Source organism: Podarcis gaigeae, assembly GCF_964106915.1.
Source record: "Podarcis gaigeae genome assembly, chromosome: 3".
Lineage (NCBI taxonomy): Eukaryota > Metazoa > Chordata > Lepidosauria > Squamata > Lacertidae > Podarcis > Podarcis gaigeae.
The window spans coordinates 103,673,905-103,693,770 of record NC_139680.1 but is presented as its reverse complement, the minus strand read 5'-3'; the positions used below and the strand labels follow the sequence as shown (position 1 = coordinate 103,693,770).

The window sequence follows — 19,866 nt, the reverse complement described above, 5'->3', positions numbered from 1 at the left end:
CTTCAAATATCTGAGAGAAAGGAAAGAGACGCATACACCTGGGAACCCTGCGTGGTTCACTAGTAAAGCACCTGTGTTGCGTGCAGAATGTCTCGGGTTCGATCCCCGCATCTCCAGGCGGGGCTGGGAGGAATCCTCACTTGAAAGCCCTGCCGAGCCCCTAACCGCGTCCGCGCCTTTCGACAAAACTGAAATGCCCATGGACCAATGGTTCGATTCTGCTTCCCCACGTTCCCGCACCTGACTTAAAAAATAAATAAAAAACATTATTTAAACATCAGTTCCGCTGCTTCTTGCAAGAGGTTGGACTAGAGGACCTTTGAGGGTCCCTCTCCTAACCATTCTATGATTCCGCCACCTTTGCCCCGCACGAACATTGCCCCGCCTTCCACCCGCTGCAAATGGAAACCGGAAATCGCAGTTGGATTTCCTAAGACCTTTCCCCTTGGAAGTTGTGCGGTTGGGAGGAGAAGAAGGAGGAGTTGTGGAAAAGCCGATTCGGTGACGTCATCTGGAGCCACGCCCCTTTGCCCTTGCCTTCCTCCCACCCCCGCCCCACAGAGCGTGTCGGCTCGCGCTCGGCCTCCCGCCTCTTTTTCATTCGGCGGGCCGGAATCGCTTCCGGGGTCGGCCGGAGAAGGCAGGAAGTGACAGGTAAGGGCTTCGCCCCCTTTTGCTTCTCCCTTTACCCAGCCCAATAGGGGAGTGGGCCCGAGACCCCCTCCTCTATTCCTGGCTTGGGAGCTGCGCGCGCTTCTTCCCCTGAAGGGGATTGGCGGCTTGGGCGGGGGCGGAGTTTGAGGGTCAGGGTCTCCCCCTCCCACCGTCTGGCTGCTGTCCCTGAGGGTGGCGGTTGCCTCCGCCCTCCGTCCCCTCACCGTTACCTGGGAGGCCCGCCTGGGCTCCCGTTACCTGTGACTCGAAGGAGAGCAGCCCTCGCCCCCCGGTCTCACCTGGAGCCCCTCAGTAGCTGCTTTGGCCTTATTCCTTCGTTCATATATCATTATTCACTCCTTCCTTGGCTTACTTGAATTGTTCAGAAGCTCCCGGGTTCGAAACACGGGTGCACGGAGTGAAGGAAATTGCGAGTGCGAGTGTACCATGGCGTTGTTTTTTCGACGTTATTAGTATTCAGTTGCTTTTTAGTGAGGGGTTTTTAGTTTCTTCCCCCTGCTTTTCTTTTTTAGCTGATTCTATCTGTAAGCTGCCTTGAGTCTGGGGGGGAAGGCGGGGTATAAAAAAATAGAATGATAATAAGAAAGGTAATCAGCAATGCAATAACACAGAGAGGGTTTTTAAAAACTGCTAGAAAACACACTACAAAAAGGAGAGAAATGCACTACTAAATAAAGGGGTTGGACTAGATGACACTTGTCCCTTCCAACTATGTAATTTTATGATTCTAAGGAAACAAATTTATTGAGAGGTGGGCCTTTTATGTGTTTCTGGAACACCAAAGTAAATGACAGTGCTTTTCCTTTAATTCATTCATGGTATTATAGTGCTTTTGTTACTCTGTCCCCCCCTGTTTGTAGGTCTTTCCTTGTTGGTTTTATTTTTTCCTTATTTTATTTGGGATTATGGTGTTTTTTTTGCATGCAAGGCAAGGATATTAGATGTCTAATGGTTTTTGCTGCATAGTGTCTCAACGTAATATGAATTTTAAAAGTATTTTAAAAGAAAATAAAACACTCTGTCCCAAACATATACACCTGCATAGATATCTCCAGCTGTTGCCCAAGAGAAGCTCTCTTGCATGTCTTCCCAACTCCCATCTTTTTATGCTCCATATCCCAATCAGTACAACCCACCTACTTGCACCTCGGGCTTTGTGACCCTGCACCCATCTCCAGTTCCAGTCCCCCTACCTTGACAAAACAGTATGCCTTTTTGATGGCGTGTCAGTTTTTAAAAAAACAACTTCCCATTTTTACCTGTAGTTGCCACATAGCTGGAAATTTAACAGGTGTTTTCCCCATCACTGCATTGCTAGACTGCAAATGAAAGCTGCATCTCCTGAGTCTTCTATTGATGATGAAGATGATGGATACTCCTCTACTGTGACTCTACTCCATTTCTTTCAATGGTGCACTGTTGTCTGACTCTCAAGACAGGAGTGGTCAGAAGGTGGATCTTGACCTACTGTTATATACAGACCATTAGGCAAGATAACTTTTCTAATGAAGCTATACCTAACCATGTAGGATCTCAGAGTAAAATAGAGAAAACCTTATCTTAAGGGTCAAAACAGAAACGGTAACTTTTTCTTGGTCACAATCTGAATTTAAAAAATTAATAGGTATAATACTGTAGTAAATTCTAAAGGGAGGTTCCTCAAGGATCTTTGCTTTGACTGGGTGTGGTTAGGATAAAGTGATCACAAAATACTAATAAATGTGATGACACAGTAACAATTTGTTTTTAAAATATGGTTTATGATGAGGTGGCAATAGCTGTAGGAGTTTCAAAATAATTTGGAGAAGTGTACAGTTATAAATGCTAAAGAATTCTGAACAACGGGTTGGAGCCAGAGTAATTGTATTTGAGTTCTGTTGAAGTAATGAGAATTTAAGTGATGTCTAACTTTTAACATTTATTTTTTAATGGTACCTAAGGGCAAATAACCTCGTTCTGATGCAACCCAATGTGAATGGCAGATAACATCTACTGTATATGAGATGAGTTATTCAAGGAAAATATAAATATATTTCATTGATGTATGTCTGTAGCGCATACTGTACATACAAACCACTAGGAAACTGGCTTGAAACCAAAACGGATAATTATTTTTCTACCTCATTTTCCATTTCATAAATTAACTAGTAGCAATGGCTGAATGCAATAATAGTCTAGCCAAGCAGTTTCAATTTTTTTATCATTGTTTACTACATATAAGTAAAATAGACATGGAATGATGGGAAATTGTTATGCACTGTATAGATATTAATGCTTTGTTCCTTGAGTACACCCATGAAATACTACTTTAGGAAGCTGCTTCTTTATATGTAAAGAAATTAAGGATCATTAAGGTTTCAATCCTTTGCTTACCTGGGAGTATGAACAGCAGTCAGCAGAACATTTCAAACTAAACATGCATATGATTGCTCCATGTGAAGCCATAAACAGCCTTGGCCTGTATACCTGAAGGAGCATCTCCACCCCCATCATTCAGCCCGGACACAGAGGTCCAGCGCTGAGGATCTTCTGGCAGTTTCCTCACTGCAAGAAGTGAGGTTACAGGGAACTAGGCAGAGGGCCTTCTCGGAAGTGGCGCCCTCCCTGTGGAACGCTCTCCCATCAGATGTGAAGTAAGGAACTACACAACTTTTAGAAGACATCTGAAGGCAACCCTCTACAGGGAAGTTCGTAATGGTTGATGTTTTGTTGTGTTTTTAATATTTTGTTGGGAGCCGCCTAGAGTGGCTTGGGTATAAGTAATAAAATTAGTATTATTATTTATTACAGAAAGAAATGTAAGGCATTTCAAAGATAAACCATCTACATAGATGAATGATAGCCGTATTTAAATAAGTTATTCACATATTGAATACTGGGGGCTTCTTTGGTCATTGAATCTTAAGTACTTTTTCTATTCAATAAGAGAATGAAAGGCTGCAATTTGATAATATTTGAGTTATTCTCATGGAATTAATGGTAATTACTCCTGAGTAGACAGCATAAGTTCATATGTAACTTACTTGCATGCGAACACTTCCAAAATCAGTATGTCTGAAAACTGGCCATACATGGGAAATCATATTTTTGTGACTTCCCTCCCCTTGCCCCACACTGCTGCCATTTTGTTTTGTTTTTTAAACCTGTCCAATAAATAAATTTGCATGTCAATGGGAAGATGGGCAGGACAACTTCATTTAATACAACCCTATGTTGCCTGCGGGTGGCGCTGTGGGTTAAACCACAGAGCCTAGGACTTGCCGATCAGAAGGTTGGCGCTTCGAATCCCCGCAACAGAGTGAGCTCCCATTGCTCGGTCCCAGCTCCTGCCAACCTAGCAATTTGAAAGCACGTCAAAGTGCAAGTAGATAAATAGGTACCGCTCTGGCTGGAAGGTAAACGGCGTTTCCGTGCACTGTTCTGGTTTGCCAGAAGCGGCTTAGTCATGGCTGGCCACATGACCCAGAAGCTGTACGTCGGCTCCCTCTGCCAATAAAGCGAGATGAGCGCCGCAGCCCCAGAGTCGGCCATGACTGGACCTAATGGTCAGGGGTCCCTTTACCTTTATGTTGCCCCAAACCTTTGTGGCAAAGGGAAATGTCTTAACAGCACTCAGGAAAATGGTATCCTGTGCCAATAGCACTTCTCCTGTAGATGCAGTGGTATCATTACTCAAACTGCTCAAGATATAGAATTTTCCGTTGCATTTTCTGCAGGAGCTACAGTGTTACTATGGCTCGTATTACACTTGAAGAACTGAATGAACTGGATGATGAGGTCCCTGATGAAGAGGATGAACCAATGGATGGGGAGGAACAGAACAGGCTGTTTTCTCATTGGGAGACAGTAGCCAGCACTCACCAAGTGTCTCTCCCCCAAGGTATGAATTTGCATTCCAGTCGCAATTTTAGGCTGCACCTTCTAAGAGAGGAGGAAGTAGATTTTTAACCTACAAGGCGAGGTCTGCTTCTACTTGCATTTGAACTTCTGCCTTCACATGCACAGCCTCTAGCTCAAAACTGTTCCCACATTTCATTTTTTTGTTCCCTAGCATGCATGCACACACACCAAGGGCTTGTCCACATTTGAGCTTTATTTAGCTGTTAATCCACTCCCCCCGTCATTTGAATTAGACCTGATTAGTCCATATCCACATGTATTTGAATTTGTATGTAAGGAGCCCGTTCAGCCTATCCTGTTCATACCAGTAGGCACTCCCTTTTCTGTTTGTTCCCGACTTCTAATTTATTGCTTCTGTTTTGACAAGTAAGGGCATACTTGCAGATAGTTGTGAGTGCACCTTAAAAAAAAAAGAAATCAAGGAAGTGAGCAAAAGCCAGGCAATTATAAAGACTCATCACATACTTTTGCAGTTTTTTGGTTTTTGTTTGAGCACTCAGGAGCATGCCAGAAAAATAGGAGCACAGCTGGGAAAAAATGAAAGCCTTGAAAAGGTGAATAGCAGAAAGTGATGACTGATCCACCCACCCCAAAAGAGCAGAACAAATAGCCTGCATCCCTAAGTGAGGTGATTTGGAGCCCAATTTCTCCCAATTTTAATGGATTATCCCCATATCAGGTAAACCCAAATTTACAGAGGAAAAGCATTGAGATTGGTAGTGTTTTAATGGGCTATGCAATTTAAATGGGAATGCCAACAATTGCAAGCACACAATAAACTGGTGTGGGCAGGTCACAAGCAGCTGTCATGCTTATCTGCTCTAATGGTTTGCTTGGTGCTTTAAAAAAAGGCTTTAAAAAAATTTATTTAAATTTTGAAATGTGCTGCAGCGGAGGAGGACGGGAGGGTGCTTTGTGACACAGACAAGTGAACCAATCAGTGCTGTGCACAGCCTGACTCTAGGAAGGAGGAGCAACAGATGGCTCCATGATTGGCACAAGGGCCAGCCACTCAGCATTGTGCAAATCCAGTTTCTCCTCTAAGCTAAAAAGCTAAGGTTCTTCTTATCCTTAAAAGACTGTATGTGTACATGGGCTCTCCCCATAAATTGTGGGTTGTCTCCAGTGCTGTTGTTCTACTAGTGCAACAAACTTGCACTCGTGCAATGGTGTTTTCCTCTTCTCTCCCTTGCACCCTCCCACCCCCAACACCCTGAGGGTTGGAGGCAGTGGCGGAGGAAGCTGCTTGGGCACCTGGGGCGGTGCACCCACAGGTGGTGTGCATCGTGGGGCCTCTGGAGTCTGCCTGCCTCCTCCCACTCAGCTGCCCTACAGCTGGGGGGGGGGAGGCAGCTGGCGGACCGTTTGGGCAGGGCGGAGCCTGTGTGCTCCCAAGAGAGATGTGTGGCTCAGACGCGCTGCAGGCCCTGCGGTGAGTGCCGCCCAGCATTTTGTCACCCCCCTCAGTGGTGACACCCAGGGCGGCCCGCACCTATCGCACCCCCTTTTCTCTGCCACTGGTTGGAGGGCCCTTCAGACCCAATTTTCTCCGCACATGCTCCCTAAATCTGTTCTGGGATTTCCTCCAACCTTCTGGAGATGATTTGAGGAGGGTGCGGGGAGAAGAAGGGGAGGAGTTCCATTGCACAAACAAAAAACCTTGTGTGAACAGAAGAAGTGCATTGGATACTACCCATTAAAACAACCAGCATCAGTCAAAACTATATAATACAACAACCAAGACAAGCTGCAAGAAACAGATGATTTTTTTAAAAAACCAACCTCTCTCCTCCCTGCAGGAGAATATGGTTCTTGAATAGTCCTGTAGTGGCAGCTGGAGAAGGGAGAGGCCTCCTTGGCTGGAAAGTAGGGAGCTAGATTACTGGTGGCTCCTTTTTACGTGTTTAGATCTATAGTGTACCCTATAGGTACTAATGAGAGTTGCTTGTTTTAAAAATGTAGGCTTCTATAGATTTTTTTTTAAATTTCTAAAGATATTTTTCAGTCTTAAAGTGAATTCCCCACTACTTGACTCTGTTTTGCTAGAGATGGCAGGTCCAATAATGCAAATGGCGCGCCATAACCAGACTCGAGAGCCTGTGCCCTACGCTACTTTATCACAGCATGAGAAGGTGAGCACTCTCACATATACAAACTTGCTTGTAAATAAAATAATGTATGTTTATATACCTGGCTGACATAGCTTTGTGGTATATTGTGGAGAAAAGAGTGTATAAGTTATGTAATATGACCCTCTCCCCTCCAACATTCTTCAGAATAGCATCTGTGACTCTCCCAGCGCTCCAATGCACTCTAGGTTTTTGCCATCCTTAAACTTGTACAAAATCTGTCCTCCTGGAATTTTATACTTGTCTACTCAGTAGCAGGCCTCATTGAGTTCAGTTGTCTTGTTCCTGAGTAAGTGCATATGGTACGATCAAATCTTACGCAGGTGGGTCGCTTCTAAAGGATCTGTGTATAAGCAGAAACCACATATACCCAAACCCTTGGAAACAACCCTGCCCCCATGGCTAGTGGGTTATGGGGAATGAGAGAGAATGCTCTGTACTCCCAGAGCCATATGCTGAGCTGGCTTTGCCCAGCAAGCAAGGCAGAGAGCTTACAAGCTCTCCACGCTGGGTAACCCAAGTGAACCCACTACGGAAAGAGTTTTAAAGTTCTTTGCTGTGTTTGTTGGGCAAGTCTCACTCAAGGCATGGGCTCTGGGAGACTAGGGATGCACATGCGAGTTCTCACGGCCACTCAGTTGGCCCCACAACATCTCAAGCAAGCATCCCAGAGCTGGTGCTCTGACCAGGCCTTTTCTCCCAAGCAAGGCAGAGAGTTTAAAAGCTTTTTATGCGCTGGATAAGCCCAAGCAGGCCTGTCTTCAACCGCATATGGTTGAAATCGTGCAAGTTAAATGGGTGTAAGATGCTGTATAGCAGGGGTGGCTACCACAGATTTTGGGATGGCTCACTGGGACCTTCTGACACTTTGGCAACAAATCAGTGGTGACTTAAACCACCACCACCCAAAATTACCCCCCGCCTTTTAAAAAGTTTCAGTTGTTGTTTGTCTTTGTTGTGCTTCCCCAAGTGCCTTCAGATTTTTTTTGGCAATTTCCTGTGAACCAGGGCTTGTAAAAATACCCCAAAAACATCCCTTCCTGACTGCATGTTTCAGCATCCAGGTGCACTATTAATAGTGCTAGTTGAAAACTGCCTGTGATGTCCTTGACAGGCTGCAAAGAGGAACAATAACTTGATTTCTGCTGAACACATCACAGCTGGTGAGGGCACAGTGATTAGCATAAGTAGGTCAACAGAAGCTTCCTGTAGTTTTGTACCAATGGCTGTTTGCACACTACACCTTTGAAGCACATTCAAATCACATTCTTTCCCTCAAACAATTCTTGGCACCGTAGTTTGTTAAGGGTTGCTGGGAATTGTAAAAACTAGGTTAAACTATGGGGAAAATAATGTGTTTTGAATGCGCTTTATAGCGTGTACACAGCCAGTGCCTGATGAAGAGATACAGATCTCTAACTATCATTCTCAAGCGCAGCCAAAGCACAGAACAACAGAATGCAAACAGAGCACTTTGCCGGCTCTAGAAAATTGGTGTGCCAAGTTCCCAGGGTTCCAGGTGCTTCCCCAGGGTTCATGCCTCCTTTTCAAATGAGGCACAGTGGAGACTTTGGTGTCTTTATGATACATGGTTTATTTACACTTATATACAGCCTGAGCCTATGATAGCACAGTTCACAGCATTAACACTGCAAAAGGCTCTTGTTTCTTCCCTTGGATCCAAACAGAAATAAAACATGCACTCAAGCATTGCTCTGGCTCGTCTCTCCAGCTGGCTGCTTTCCCTCTAGGTTGCATCACTTCATTCTCTCTTTTCTCTTTTTGGGTGGCATCACTTCACTCTCAACTCCAAACTCTAGCTTTGTCCTGCTAAGGAGCTGTAGGAGGGGCCTCACCCACTTGCCATCTCACACAGAGCCCCTTTCCTTTGTTTCCCTTAACACCAGGCTGTAACCTCAACACAGGGTTTATATTTTAACACTTGCTGGATCCAGGGGTCAGAAGGATCTCGCATACAGCTTATTGTTGGAGATGTAGCTCTTTGGTGCAGGAAGCACCATAGCAGATCTCCTCTCCGCTGCAAGGAAGATGTGGGTGAAGAAAATGCCCATGGTCGTCGTGGTTGCTGCCTTTGGGCAAGTTCCTTGGATATGGGTACTTAATTACCTGCCCACCTTTCAGCTGAGTTTATGCTTCTGCCTGAATGTATGTGCATCAGCCTGCCTGCGTAAGCTACTCTTCTTCTGAGTTGCGGGCGTGTGTGCCTGTGCACTGACATGTGGCCATCAGAGAGAGTTTCTCAAGCTGAGAAAGGTTAGCCGCTCCTGGCCTACCCCTCACATAGTGCCCTTCCCAACACTCCCTCTTTTTTGTACACCCACCACTGCCAATTGCAGTGATGGGCATCTTGCTAGTATTATCTTCCTGTTGTCATAACGTTAGCTCAGCCTCTGCATATCAGTACTAACAGGATCAAAAGCATTCACTACCTTGGGGTTCTTCGATAGAGATGTCTATATTGAATTCAGTCCACCTGGTCTTCTGCATTGTCTTCTGTTATTTTTTATATCATGTGAGGGAAAATTACTTTTAAGTAGTTTCTGTTTTCCCCTGGTTGTTGAAGGAGCAGTAAGTCTATATTTGTCAATCTACAAGCACTTCCTTGTCTTTTGTTTGATTCCTTGGACCTGTATTTGTATGGAGTCGGAAAGCAAGGTCAGCTTTCAGTTTTAGTGAGAAAACTGCATCCATTTCCTGAAGTGCAGCTTGACTTTCAGGCACACAGAAGTGGGAATATGGCCTCGAGCTCCCTCAAGTAACCTAGATCCTTCAAATATATTTTCCAGTATTCCTTTTGACTCAATTCAGATGTAATAATAAACCAATAATAATTATTAAGAGAATGAGTAGGTGTTCCCTCTTGGTTCTCTCATTCCTTCATACACAAGGTAAGATTAAAAGTAGAAGCTTCTAATTTGTGTCAAACCATAGTTTCCGGTTTTCATCCAAATGCAAAAAACCTGTCATTTCACAGACCAACATTTGCCTCATTCCAAGATCCCAAACCAGCATCAAATCATGGTTTGTCATTACATCTGAACTGAGTTTATATGGCCATAAGGGCAATAAAAGTGGTATTTATCAGCTTTAATGCAATTATACTACTGCTAGCCGTCCATGTTAAATTGTGCTACTGTCTCTGCATTTACTCCCTGAAGTAAAGTCTCTGAAGGTTGTTGGGGGTTTTTTGTAGTTTTCTTATTCATTTCTCATTAGCCATAGTAATTCCATGCAAATGCTTTATGGAAGAGTCACTTCATCCCCACCCCCATCCTGTTCCAACCCAAAACTGCATGCATGCCTTAGAAAAGTTGGGTATTCTGTCTTCTGAAACATTGCAATGTGTCTATACAGCTGTTGCTCCAAAGATGTGCAGGATAGTTCCTGGGACTGCTGAAGGCATTGTTTTGCTTTCTATATTTTTTCTGCACCAAAAGGAGTTGGATGTACAGTTGTTGTTTTCGTTCTTTTCCACCTGCATTGATGAGTTTCCTCCTGTCTCACTTTCCATTGAGCTAGCTAACTTGACTCCTATAATATAAACATACAGACTTACCGGCTCCTGCTTTTTAAAAAACCCTTACATTAATAATTAATCATTCATTTCTGTGTCTTTAGTAATTTTTGTTTAGCTTGCCTGGGTAGATTGCACCCTTTAGGGCTGGGTTATACTTGTCGTTACGAGCTCTGTTTTTACAATGTTCATAAGAGAAAAGGATGAGCTTTGTGTCTTAGTGTAACAGTCGAGATAATAAACCTACCCTAGTGATAACTGACAAAATAACTATTTAAGCAACTTTTCAATGCTGTCGAGCTCCAGGTTAATGCTTTTATTAATTCAGGAACAAATAGCTAAAACAGTGACGCCTTTTATTAAAGTATATTCTGTAGCTAGGACATTGTTATTAGCTGTTTATTATCCTCACAAATATATTTTGAAGAATTTCCCAATTATCTGTAGTGGTTTAGAGAAGCAATAATGATTACCTTAATGAAAAGCATCCTAATACCTTATGCTGTGTTGAGTGTGCTTTAATGCAGCTGATTCTTTTTTTAAAAACAAACAAACTTGGAAGATGTTACAACCTGTCACAAAGGAGAAATCTCTGTTCTCTTTGTAACTGCCAGTTTTTGCCTAACAATATTGATATGTATCTGGCCTACACTGTCAGCCTTTCTGTTTGGCTATTCCATGCAAAGAACCAGTGGTGTAGAATATTGAACTAAAGCTGGAGAGACCTGGTTCAAAGTCCCACTCTGCCAACAACCTCACTTTGGGCCTAACCTACCTCACAGGGTGGTTGTTAGGCTAAACAGAAAGTGGGGAGAACAATGTCTGCTGCCTTGAGCTTTTTGGAGGAAAAGCAGAATATAAATTTAGTTAATATTTACCGTAGTTAAAACATCAATTATCTTGTATATTTTAATAAGCAGCAGTACCAGCTTTCATTTGTTAAGCAGCTTGTAGCAATTGGAGGGGGGGAAGGATTTCATGTGTTGAGATGACTTGATGTTATAAATGCAAAGAAGCTGAAATATTAAAGAAACCTATTTTCTTTTTTAAAAAATTAGTTAATATTTGGCAGTGGAGATGCAAAACTTCATTTGCACAGGACGGACTGCGAGTTACGCTTCTCTCCAGTGCCAAAGCTTTTTCAGTACGTAATTCCCATCCTGTGTTGTTTGAGTGCCTAGCTCTCACTAAACTCTTGTTTCCTTCTTGGTTCAGTGTGAGGAGATAGCGTACGAGGAACGACTGTACCCAGCTGGGAAATGGGCATGCATTACCAGAGGAGAACCCAAATATGAGCAAAGCATCTCTATGGGTTTCATGAAACTAATACGGTACATCTGCAAGGAGAACTCCCTAGGTATGTGGAAGCACGTGTCATCGTGGCAGGGACATGGAAGCCTGCAGCAGCTAGACCCGCTGGAACTGGAAAGGCCGGAGCTGGGTTTCCGCAGATCCTCCTCTTTCACTCTCTGGTGTCTTTATGTGTATTTTTATCTAGGCCGTCAGTTGGGGATGACAGTGCCAGTGATCAACGAGATCCACCTGAACAAGGAAGGCACGGAATTGCTTCAAGAAGTCATCACTGCCTATTACCTCCCTGAAGAATTTCAGCCTAACCCCCCTCTCCCCTTGGACCCCGACATCCAGATACAAGAGAGAGCACCACTTCGGGTTATCTCCAGGTGGGCCCTGACTCATGTATGCTAGGAATATGACTCTAAATGGAGGAAGGAAGGAAGGAAGGAAGGAAGGAAGGAAGGAAGGAAGGAAGGAAGGATGCTTTCTTATCCTACCTTGGAGAAAGGGAATGCAGGGCAGGGAAGAAAGTGGCTAAGTGAGAACAGATGTTCTGAGATCCTGTTAGGGAGACAGGAAAGAAAGCTGGTCCTCTCCAATTCCCCCATGCTCCAAGATTAGGAGCCCTGTAGTGAAGGATAGGGACGCGGGTGGCACTGTGGGCTAAACCACAGAGCCTAGTACTTTCTGATAAGAAGGTCGGCGGTTCGAATCCCCATGACGGGGTGAGCTTCCGTTGCTTCGTCCCTGCTCCTGCCAACCAAGCTGTTCGAAAGCACGTCAAAGTGCAAGTAGATAAATAGGTACCGCTCTGGTGGGAAGGTAAACGGCTTTTCTGTGCGCTGCTCTGGTTTGCCAGAAGCGGCTTAGTCATGCTGGCCACATGACCTGGAAGCTGTACGCCGGCTCCCTTGGCCAATAAAGCGAGATGAGTGCCACAACCCCAGAGTCGGCCATGACTGGACCTAATGGTCAGGAGTCCCTTTACCTAGTGAAGGATAGAGGGATGGGTGAGCAGAGAAACAATTACAGCACTAGATCTTTATGGGCAATTGGTTTTTTGTTCACCTTGTGTAAAGGGTGTTTTATGGGACCACCACAGAAGAAACAATCCTACGGGAGATTCACCTTCTCTGGGAGTTGCTGGGCTCCACAGACAATGTGCTCCGCGAAACCTACTTGGTGGCTGCGTACCAGAACCCTGGCGTCCCTAACCGCCGCAATGAGATCTGGTTTATCCGGCGGGCAGACTGAAAGCACCTTGAATCCCTGACAAGATTACAATCCACCCTCCGTGACTGGATCCGGTTTAGATGGCAGTTTTGAAGGAGAGGAATGCACATCCTGACTCACTGTAGAATAGATGAAGTGCTCCTTCCCCCCCTGCGCGAACCAAGGAGTTACTAGTACAGATCTCCCCGAGACGGTTTCCACCCTACTCCTGCAGGGGGTGCTGTGGTGTTGTCGATGGAGCTGGCGTTGGAAGGAACAAGGGGTGTCTGCTTCAGTGGGCCGTGAGTGCAGCCGTGCCACATTTGGATGAAGGCGCATTAGGAGCACAGGAAGCTGCCTTATGCTGAGTCAGACCATTGGTCCATCTAGTTCAGTATTGTCATCCCTGACCGGCAGTGGCTTCTCAGGTGTTCAGGTAGGGAAGCATTCCCGGTCCCACCTGGAGACGCCAGGGATTGAACCGGGGACCTTCTGAATGCAAAGCAGTTGCGCTACCACAGAGCCATGGCCCTTCCCCCTCCTCGGGGATTGTATCAGGGATTGTAGCTGTTGTGCAACCCACAGCTCACATTCCAAGGGTTTGGTATCAATCCTGAAACGAATCTAGCGAGAGCAGGTCGTAACACCATTGCCTACAGCCCGTGTCCATAGCTGGCAAACGCTGATGTACCGGGGCACAGGTTATGACTAAGTTACTTGTAGAAGGAGGATTTCACTTCTGATGCCTCGGAGTATCCCTTTTAGCCATGAGAAGCTGCTAGTCAGCTTTGTTATCCAACAGCAGAAGAGCCGTTCCCACAGTTTGGGATGAGGTAGCCGTAGACTTCCTTGACTGGAATAATGTGAACACCTGTCCAGGAGCAAATGGGAAATCCCCGCCAAAGGGCTAAGGCTCAAAGGGAGATCTGAGAAGCAGAGATCTCTGGCCTGTAAGCCCTCCTGTTTTCCCAAGAGCACATAGAGAGATAAATGCCACCCACTGGCTACCTCCTGCCCATGAGCCAGTTTCTCGATCAGGCAGGCTGGGTGCGAGCTGAGCAGGCCACAGAGTACGTGTTAAGTTGTCGCTGGCAGCATTTTTGTCGCTGTGTGTTGCGTTGTGCATTGACTGGTTGGTATCACATTCATGAATGCTGCTGTCCTCTCCCAAAGAAGGCTGGTAGCACAAAGCAAACCTGAAATAAAATCTAGCCCAACCCTCTCTGTCTATCTCATTTTACTGACTTTTGTGACATTCGACTCCGGTAACAGGTGGGGGTCATCACTCAGATGGAAGATCCAGAAACAACACAAAACCCCGACACCCAGAGGGTATCCAAGTGACATGCAAGTCAGCTGCTTGCTCAGAATCAGGTGGGTCATTTCGATACAAAGGAGCAGGCTATCACCATGCTGTCTTCTTAAACTGCTGTGATCAGGGAAGGCACTAAATAACTACCATGCCTCTCCACAACTCAGAATGGAGTATACATCTGCATTAGAGATCAGATCTGACCATGAGAAATTTCTTTCCCTCTTCAAGGAAAATTGGATAAGATGACATGCTTCTGTTAGTTATGTTCTGTGGCCAGTATATAATAGCCACTTACCAATATAAATTCCCACTCAGCTGCGTGTCTGTAAATGCATTTTTTTCTTTTTTCAGCAGTGAAGGGTGTGCATTGCCTTATTATTTGGGAAGCCATAACCTTGACATTGGAAGCGTAACCTTTTAAGTTAATTGGATTGAGTGGAAGAAGAATAAGAAAGAGTGAATGGCTATCCAGGTTCATTATTTCATCACCTCAGCAGAGCTAACTTCAATACTGTGCAGCAGTGGTAATACTCGGGAGTAATTTGTGAAGTATCGTGTTGTTGCCTGGGTGTGGAAGAAGCAGATTTTGTAGGTTGGTGTTTGATTGCTTCTTCTTAACACTGACAACGATCTCACCTTTTAAATAATTATTTTAGAAGTTTGAAAACATGAAGATTAAGCCACTTTTTTGCAGTGGTAAGTCAGTTTTTTTAACATAATATTTCCTCCAGAGGCTGCTCTTGTCTAACAGTAGGCTTTTGTTGAAATGATGATGAATCAAAGATCTAACAGGAACACAAAGGCACGCACAAATAGTAAAAGGCAAGGTATTTTAAACACATTAGAAACGACAGCTACCAAAGACATTGTAAGACACATACTGAATTGTTATAAGCCTAGGAACACATGATGCAGCAAAGGCAGAGGCATTAAATGTATTTGTCATCTTGATATATGAAGATAAAACTTAACAGGAGATCAGAGGTCCAGGCATCTGACAGAAGCAATAAGACAATCAGGTTTTAAGAATTGAATAAAAATTGTATGGATTAATTCCACATTTTAAAATCAATGGGCATGGATGGTGTAGCCATAGGGCTTGTTTTATTTAAAGCAAACACAAAACATCAAAGTTCTGTGTCAAGAAAAGGTGAATTCTGTAATCTGTTATGCAGATAAAGCAAATGTGCATCTGTTTTGCATAATTTGCTGGTTCTGGGAAGTTTCAAGGTAATGAAAATTCTCTTGAGAGCTAAGCTGAATTCCCCCTCTGACTTGTGAGGCACTGCATTGCACCTTCCCATGTCGTATTTTTGCAGCCAAGACTAGAAACTTGCTCAACCCAATACAAAGCAAAAACTAAGCTTCTTGGGGTGGTGAATTTTGTATTTAGTGCCAAATTCTATATTTTGCATAGATTTGTAGAATACAAAGAGTCCTGCCTGCATCCTAGTTACCTGAAAGGGACCTGGGACTTTTTAGCAGTCGTTACTGTGAAATCCTGCAGGCTGAGAGAAGCCCCAGAAGAATTGAAATGCTGCACCTGTCCTAGAAAAATTAGGCCAAAAAGATGTAGAGCCTTGCTTTGGTCTCGTGTTGGTTTGTAGCTGAGGCCACAGTTATATCCCATACAATTCAGTGGAATAAACCAATACTTTAGTAGCTAGAAAATGAAATGAATGGCAGCATCACTTCTTCCCAAATGGTTATCTAGCAAGTGGCAGTGCAGGATCAAACCATTTAAAATAAAGCTATCCTGCAGTGCTGGTGCAAACCTGACTTAGGTAAATTAAAAGTCTGCAGTAGTCCAAATATATCACTGATTATATTGAATTAATATATGAACTTCTAACTCTCCAACTCCAGGCCACAAACATTCCTTCTCCTCTTGTCTGCTGTCTTACCTAGTTGGTAGTACCCCCTGCTGAATTCAATGGGGCTTCATAGAATCCCACTGTAATCATTATGCTCAATTTGGTTCACTTTCCCTTACAATCCATATTAAGAAAGCTAGGAGAGCAAGTGGTGGAGATATGCATAGCCATTAAAATACTTCTCCCCTCTTAACCACCTTAGTACATTAATACATATCCAAGAGAGATCCATTATTCCCCTACCCTCGTTCAATTGAATTTCCCCGCTTGCTTTGGGCACCCCTTCCATTGTTAAATTAATATTTCTGACATAAAAAAATGCCCCTTTGTTCTGTGGAAATACTGAAAACATGTAATGATTTCTGTGTTCCCCCTACTGCCAAGGGAACCTCACAACCTTCTGTCTTCTTCTAATGAAAATGCTCTCTTATGTGCAGCTAGAAAAACGCCCAAGAAAAAAAACAAACCCAGCAACCTTGCTATCTCAGTCCACAAAGTAGTCATCTTTTAAGGTTTATTGGTTTGTATTAGGGATACCTTTTAAAGTCAGCATTCTTTATGACGTGAAGGGGCTTAACAGGAATTTCCTGGGTTGGCAACGTATTAGTGTGAGATTCTAAATTGCTGTGTTCTGGTCCTGGAAGGACAAAGGAGTCAGGAATTCAAGTTGTGAGGTATTGACCCTAATTCCACCTTAGGAATGCCCCCCACCCTTCAGTATGAGATAACATCATAACAGAAGGAAGAGGCACCTACTGTGTTTCTGCCTGAAAAACAACATCATCATATAAGAATATGAAGGCTAGACACAGACTTTCAAAGTGAATTATTTGCCAAAGCCACCACATTTGCAAACAAGCTTCTTTGTGTTCTTTGTCTAGGGCAGGGTGGCAAACCCTGGACCCTGCAGATGGCTGTTGGAGTCCAACATGGCTAGTGGTGACAGGAGTTGTGGCCATATTCAACTATCCAAAGGACTGTCACATGCAAATGGGGCAAGCTTGTCTTCTCCAGCTCCGGGCTCAATGACTATATGGTCTAATTGTGTGTTATGCCACGCCCTCTCCCAGCAGCCAGTTTATATTATGATACGAGCCATGGCAGCCATTTTGTGACTGGCGCCCACAAGCCTCACAATTCAAAATGTGCCCATTGGTCCAAAGAATCTGATGACACCTAGGGAGTGCAGAACTCACCTGTGCTAAAAGAAGTCTGGCTGCTTTTGTACTTTTTTACAAGCAACCCAATTGTGATGTGTGTGTGTACAGGATGTGTGTTCAAAACTATCATTTAAGATATTTTATACATTTCCCTTCAGCTTGGGTAAGAAAGGGTAAACATAACTACCTGCTAGTTTATTTGGGGGTAAAATTAATCATGCACACACAAACACATTCTACATAGAGGCTTATAATTCAATCAAAGTATTAGCCCACATATTTTCTCCTTAAAATTCAGAAGTGAATAGCAGTGATAGCTACCAGGTGGGAGTGTTCAAATGAACAGCTTTATCCTGGTATTATGGGTAGCCTTCAGTGAGGATAACATTCCTTAAACTCCAAAGTATTTTCATATGTACTTTATAAGAGAAAGAGAAGAAATGCCACAGTTTGCAAATTCTTGGGAGTAAATGGCTCTTTATCCTGCAATTGAACAGCATGCAAAACTCCCTGAGGTAACAAAGGCCATTTACCACACAGTAAGCATCTTGTGAGAACACGAACAAAGGTTATAATCTTTATAGCCTCATCCCTAGTTGCTAGCCTGGAAAGGAAATAGGGTTGTCACCCGCCCTGCTGTTCCCAGCTTGAGACAATAAAGAAATGGAATAGGACTCAGAGCCCTTTGATCTTCTCTGCCAGTGATCAGAGAGAGGAAAACTTCTCAGAGCCTGGAGACTAGTTTCTTTAATGGTTTTAGCAGACCCCTGTAAAGTATCCTCAGGCCAGGAGACTGCAATGTCATGTTCCTCGCAGGCTAAAATCCACCCATACAGGTGTGATATGAATGCAACAATAATTTAAGTGTTAGGGTAGGATGTAGAAACCATTTATAGACACTCGCAGGTAATAAGCAGGGGGAAAATATATACATAGACCAAAAAAATTGCTGTGAAACCTGAGAGATTAGCAAGCCGCCTGTGGCAAGAGCATACATGAAAACTTTCCAAGTGGTTGAGAAGTTTGTCCAGCAGCAGATAACCAACTTAACCAATTTCGAACTTCCCAATTTTACTTACTTTGGAACCCTTGATTGCCTAAAATAAAAAGCCCATTGACCAGAGAGACTATTGTCATGGTTTGAGTCAAGACATCTGGTAAGCAACTTGTCAGGAAGACTCAGAGGAACTAACTTATTTATTACTTCCCCAAGGGCTTGTGGTTTCCTCCTCCAAAGAAGCTACTTTCATTCATCCCTGGTTACAGACTGTAGCCAGACTCTGCGCTTTTCAAGGTCTTAACCAGACTGCTTCAAATATACAGTACACTGGAGGTTCCTTGATCTGTTTCCTTGGAAGAATTATTCCTTGGAATAATTGTGTTGCTCATCTCTTGGGGGTGAAAAGTTGGGATGAATTTATAAGAACCTAAAAGCATGAGATGAGCCTGCTGCTTTGGGCCATTGGCACACCTATTTCAGCATCCTGTTCTCACGCAAGATGTCTTTGGGAAGCCCAAAACCAGGACCTGAGCAGAAGAGCAGCCCTCTCACCACTTGTGATTCCCAGCAACTGCTATGCAGAGCCAAACTGCCTTCAGCAGCAGAGGCAGAATCTAGCCACTGACAATCAGCCACATTGAGATTCCTGCATTGCAGGGGGTTGGACTAGATGACCCTTGGGGTCCCTTCCAACGCTACAATTCTGGGGATTCACCAAACCCTCTAGCTCAATTCGTGTAGGGTGCTGGCTGTTCATGGTGGGGAGAAGTTCTGTTGCGGAAGCAGAAATCCTTGCATTGATTAAACACTTTAGTTGGAATCTGCTCAAGCAAGCCTTATGAGGAACGTTTGAAGGAGCTTGGAGAAGAGGACACAGAATTGGCGCCCTGGAAACTTTTATATGTGAAGGGCGGTCTACAAATTTAATCATAATACAGTGGTACCTCGGGTTAAGTACTTAATTCGTTCCGGAGGTCCGTTCTTAACCTGAAACTGTTCTTAACCTGAAGCAAAGTTCTTAACCTGGAGCACTATTTCTGGGTTAGCAGAGTCTGTAACCTGAAGCATATGTAACCCGAGGTACCACTGTAGTTTGAAGATCAGCCACAGGAAAGATTTTGGGACCCATCGTCAAACTCTGTATTTATCACGTTGGTGTCCAAAAGCCAGTTCTGTGTTGGTCAAGGCACCCACGAACGCCTCCTCTTTGTGGCTTCCAGGTATCTGGAATGGGGAAAGACGAACACGGGGCAGGGAGCTGCTTCTCAAAGTCGGCGCGAGAGAACCTGGGACACCTTCGGAGCGCCGAGAGGTGAGCGCGCGCCTCGGGCCTCCCCGCCCGAGAAAAGCGCCTCCAAGCCCGGCAGGGGTCGCTGGGCAGCCGGGCAGGTAACGTTGGGAGGGGAGCGCGGTGGGGTGGGAGGGTCGGTGGGTTCCGGCCTGCCTTGCCGGGAGCGGGATTGCTCCTCCCGGGGCCGGAAGCTCCTCCTTGTCCCGGGTGTGCGAGGGGCGGAGCGGGGCTGGGTTGGGCGGCTGGGCCGGCCTGGGCGAAGAGAGTCCCGCCGCAGCCTGAGCTGCTCTTTTTCTGCGAGCGGCATGGAGTGAGAGCGAGCGAGCGAGCGAGGGCCGGAGGTGGCCAGCGGGGCGCAGCAGAAGGGGGACGCCGAGGCGAGCGCGAGATGGCTGCGGCGATGGCGCGGGGGCTCCGGCTCCTCCTGCTTCTCGGTGAGTGGGTTGGGTAGGGTGTGGGGAGAGAAAGAGAGAGAGAGA

General features: G+C 44.8%; 2 protein-coding genes across 6 annotated transcripts in view; both read left to right on the top strand.

Moving 5' to 3' along the window:
- Positions 1-616: 616 nt before the first annotated feature.
- Positions 617-13,969, top strand: LOC310841979 (heme-binding protein 1-like). 5 transcript variants are annotated; one of them, XM_083733790.1, is made up of 6 exons: positions 617-654; positions 4,392-4,555; positions 6,622-6,707; positions 11,455-11,596; positions 11,738-11,921; positions 12,615-13,969. In XM_083733790.1, exons 2-6 carry the CDS (start codon positions 4,408-4,410, stop codon positions 12,787-12,789), a joined length of 735 nt encoding a protein of 244 aa, XP_083589916.1. In that variant the 5' UTR covers positions 617-654; positions 4,392-4,407; the 3' UTR covers positions 12,790-13,969. The 5 variants fall into 5 exon arrangements, with proteins under 5 accessions (XP_083589916.1, XP_083589915.1, XP_083589914.1 ...); XM_083733789.1 differs by lacking the exon at positions 617-654 and adding an exon at positions 2,058-3,308; XM_083733788.1 differs by lacking the exon at positions 617-654 and adding an exon at positions 2,058-3,362.
- Positions 13,970-19,617: 5,648 nt separating this feature from the next.
- PTK7 (protein tyrosine kinase 7 (inactive)) overlaps positions 19,618-19,866 on the top strand; it is a 101,164-nt gene continuing 100,915 nt past the window's right edge. Inside the window, exon 1 of the mRNA XM_083733140.1 lies at positions 19,618-19,821. Within this exon, the coding sequence (XP_083589266.1) occupies positions 19,776-19,821 (46 nt within the window). The 5' untranslated portion in view covers positions 19,618-19,775. The remainder of the gene's footprint in view (positions 19,822-19,866) is intronic.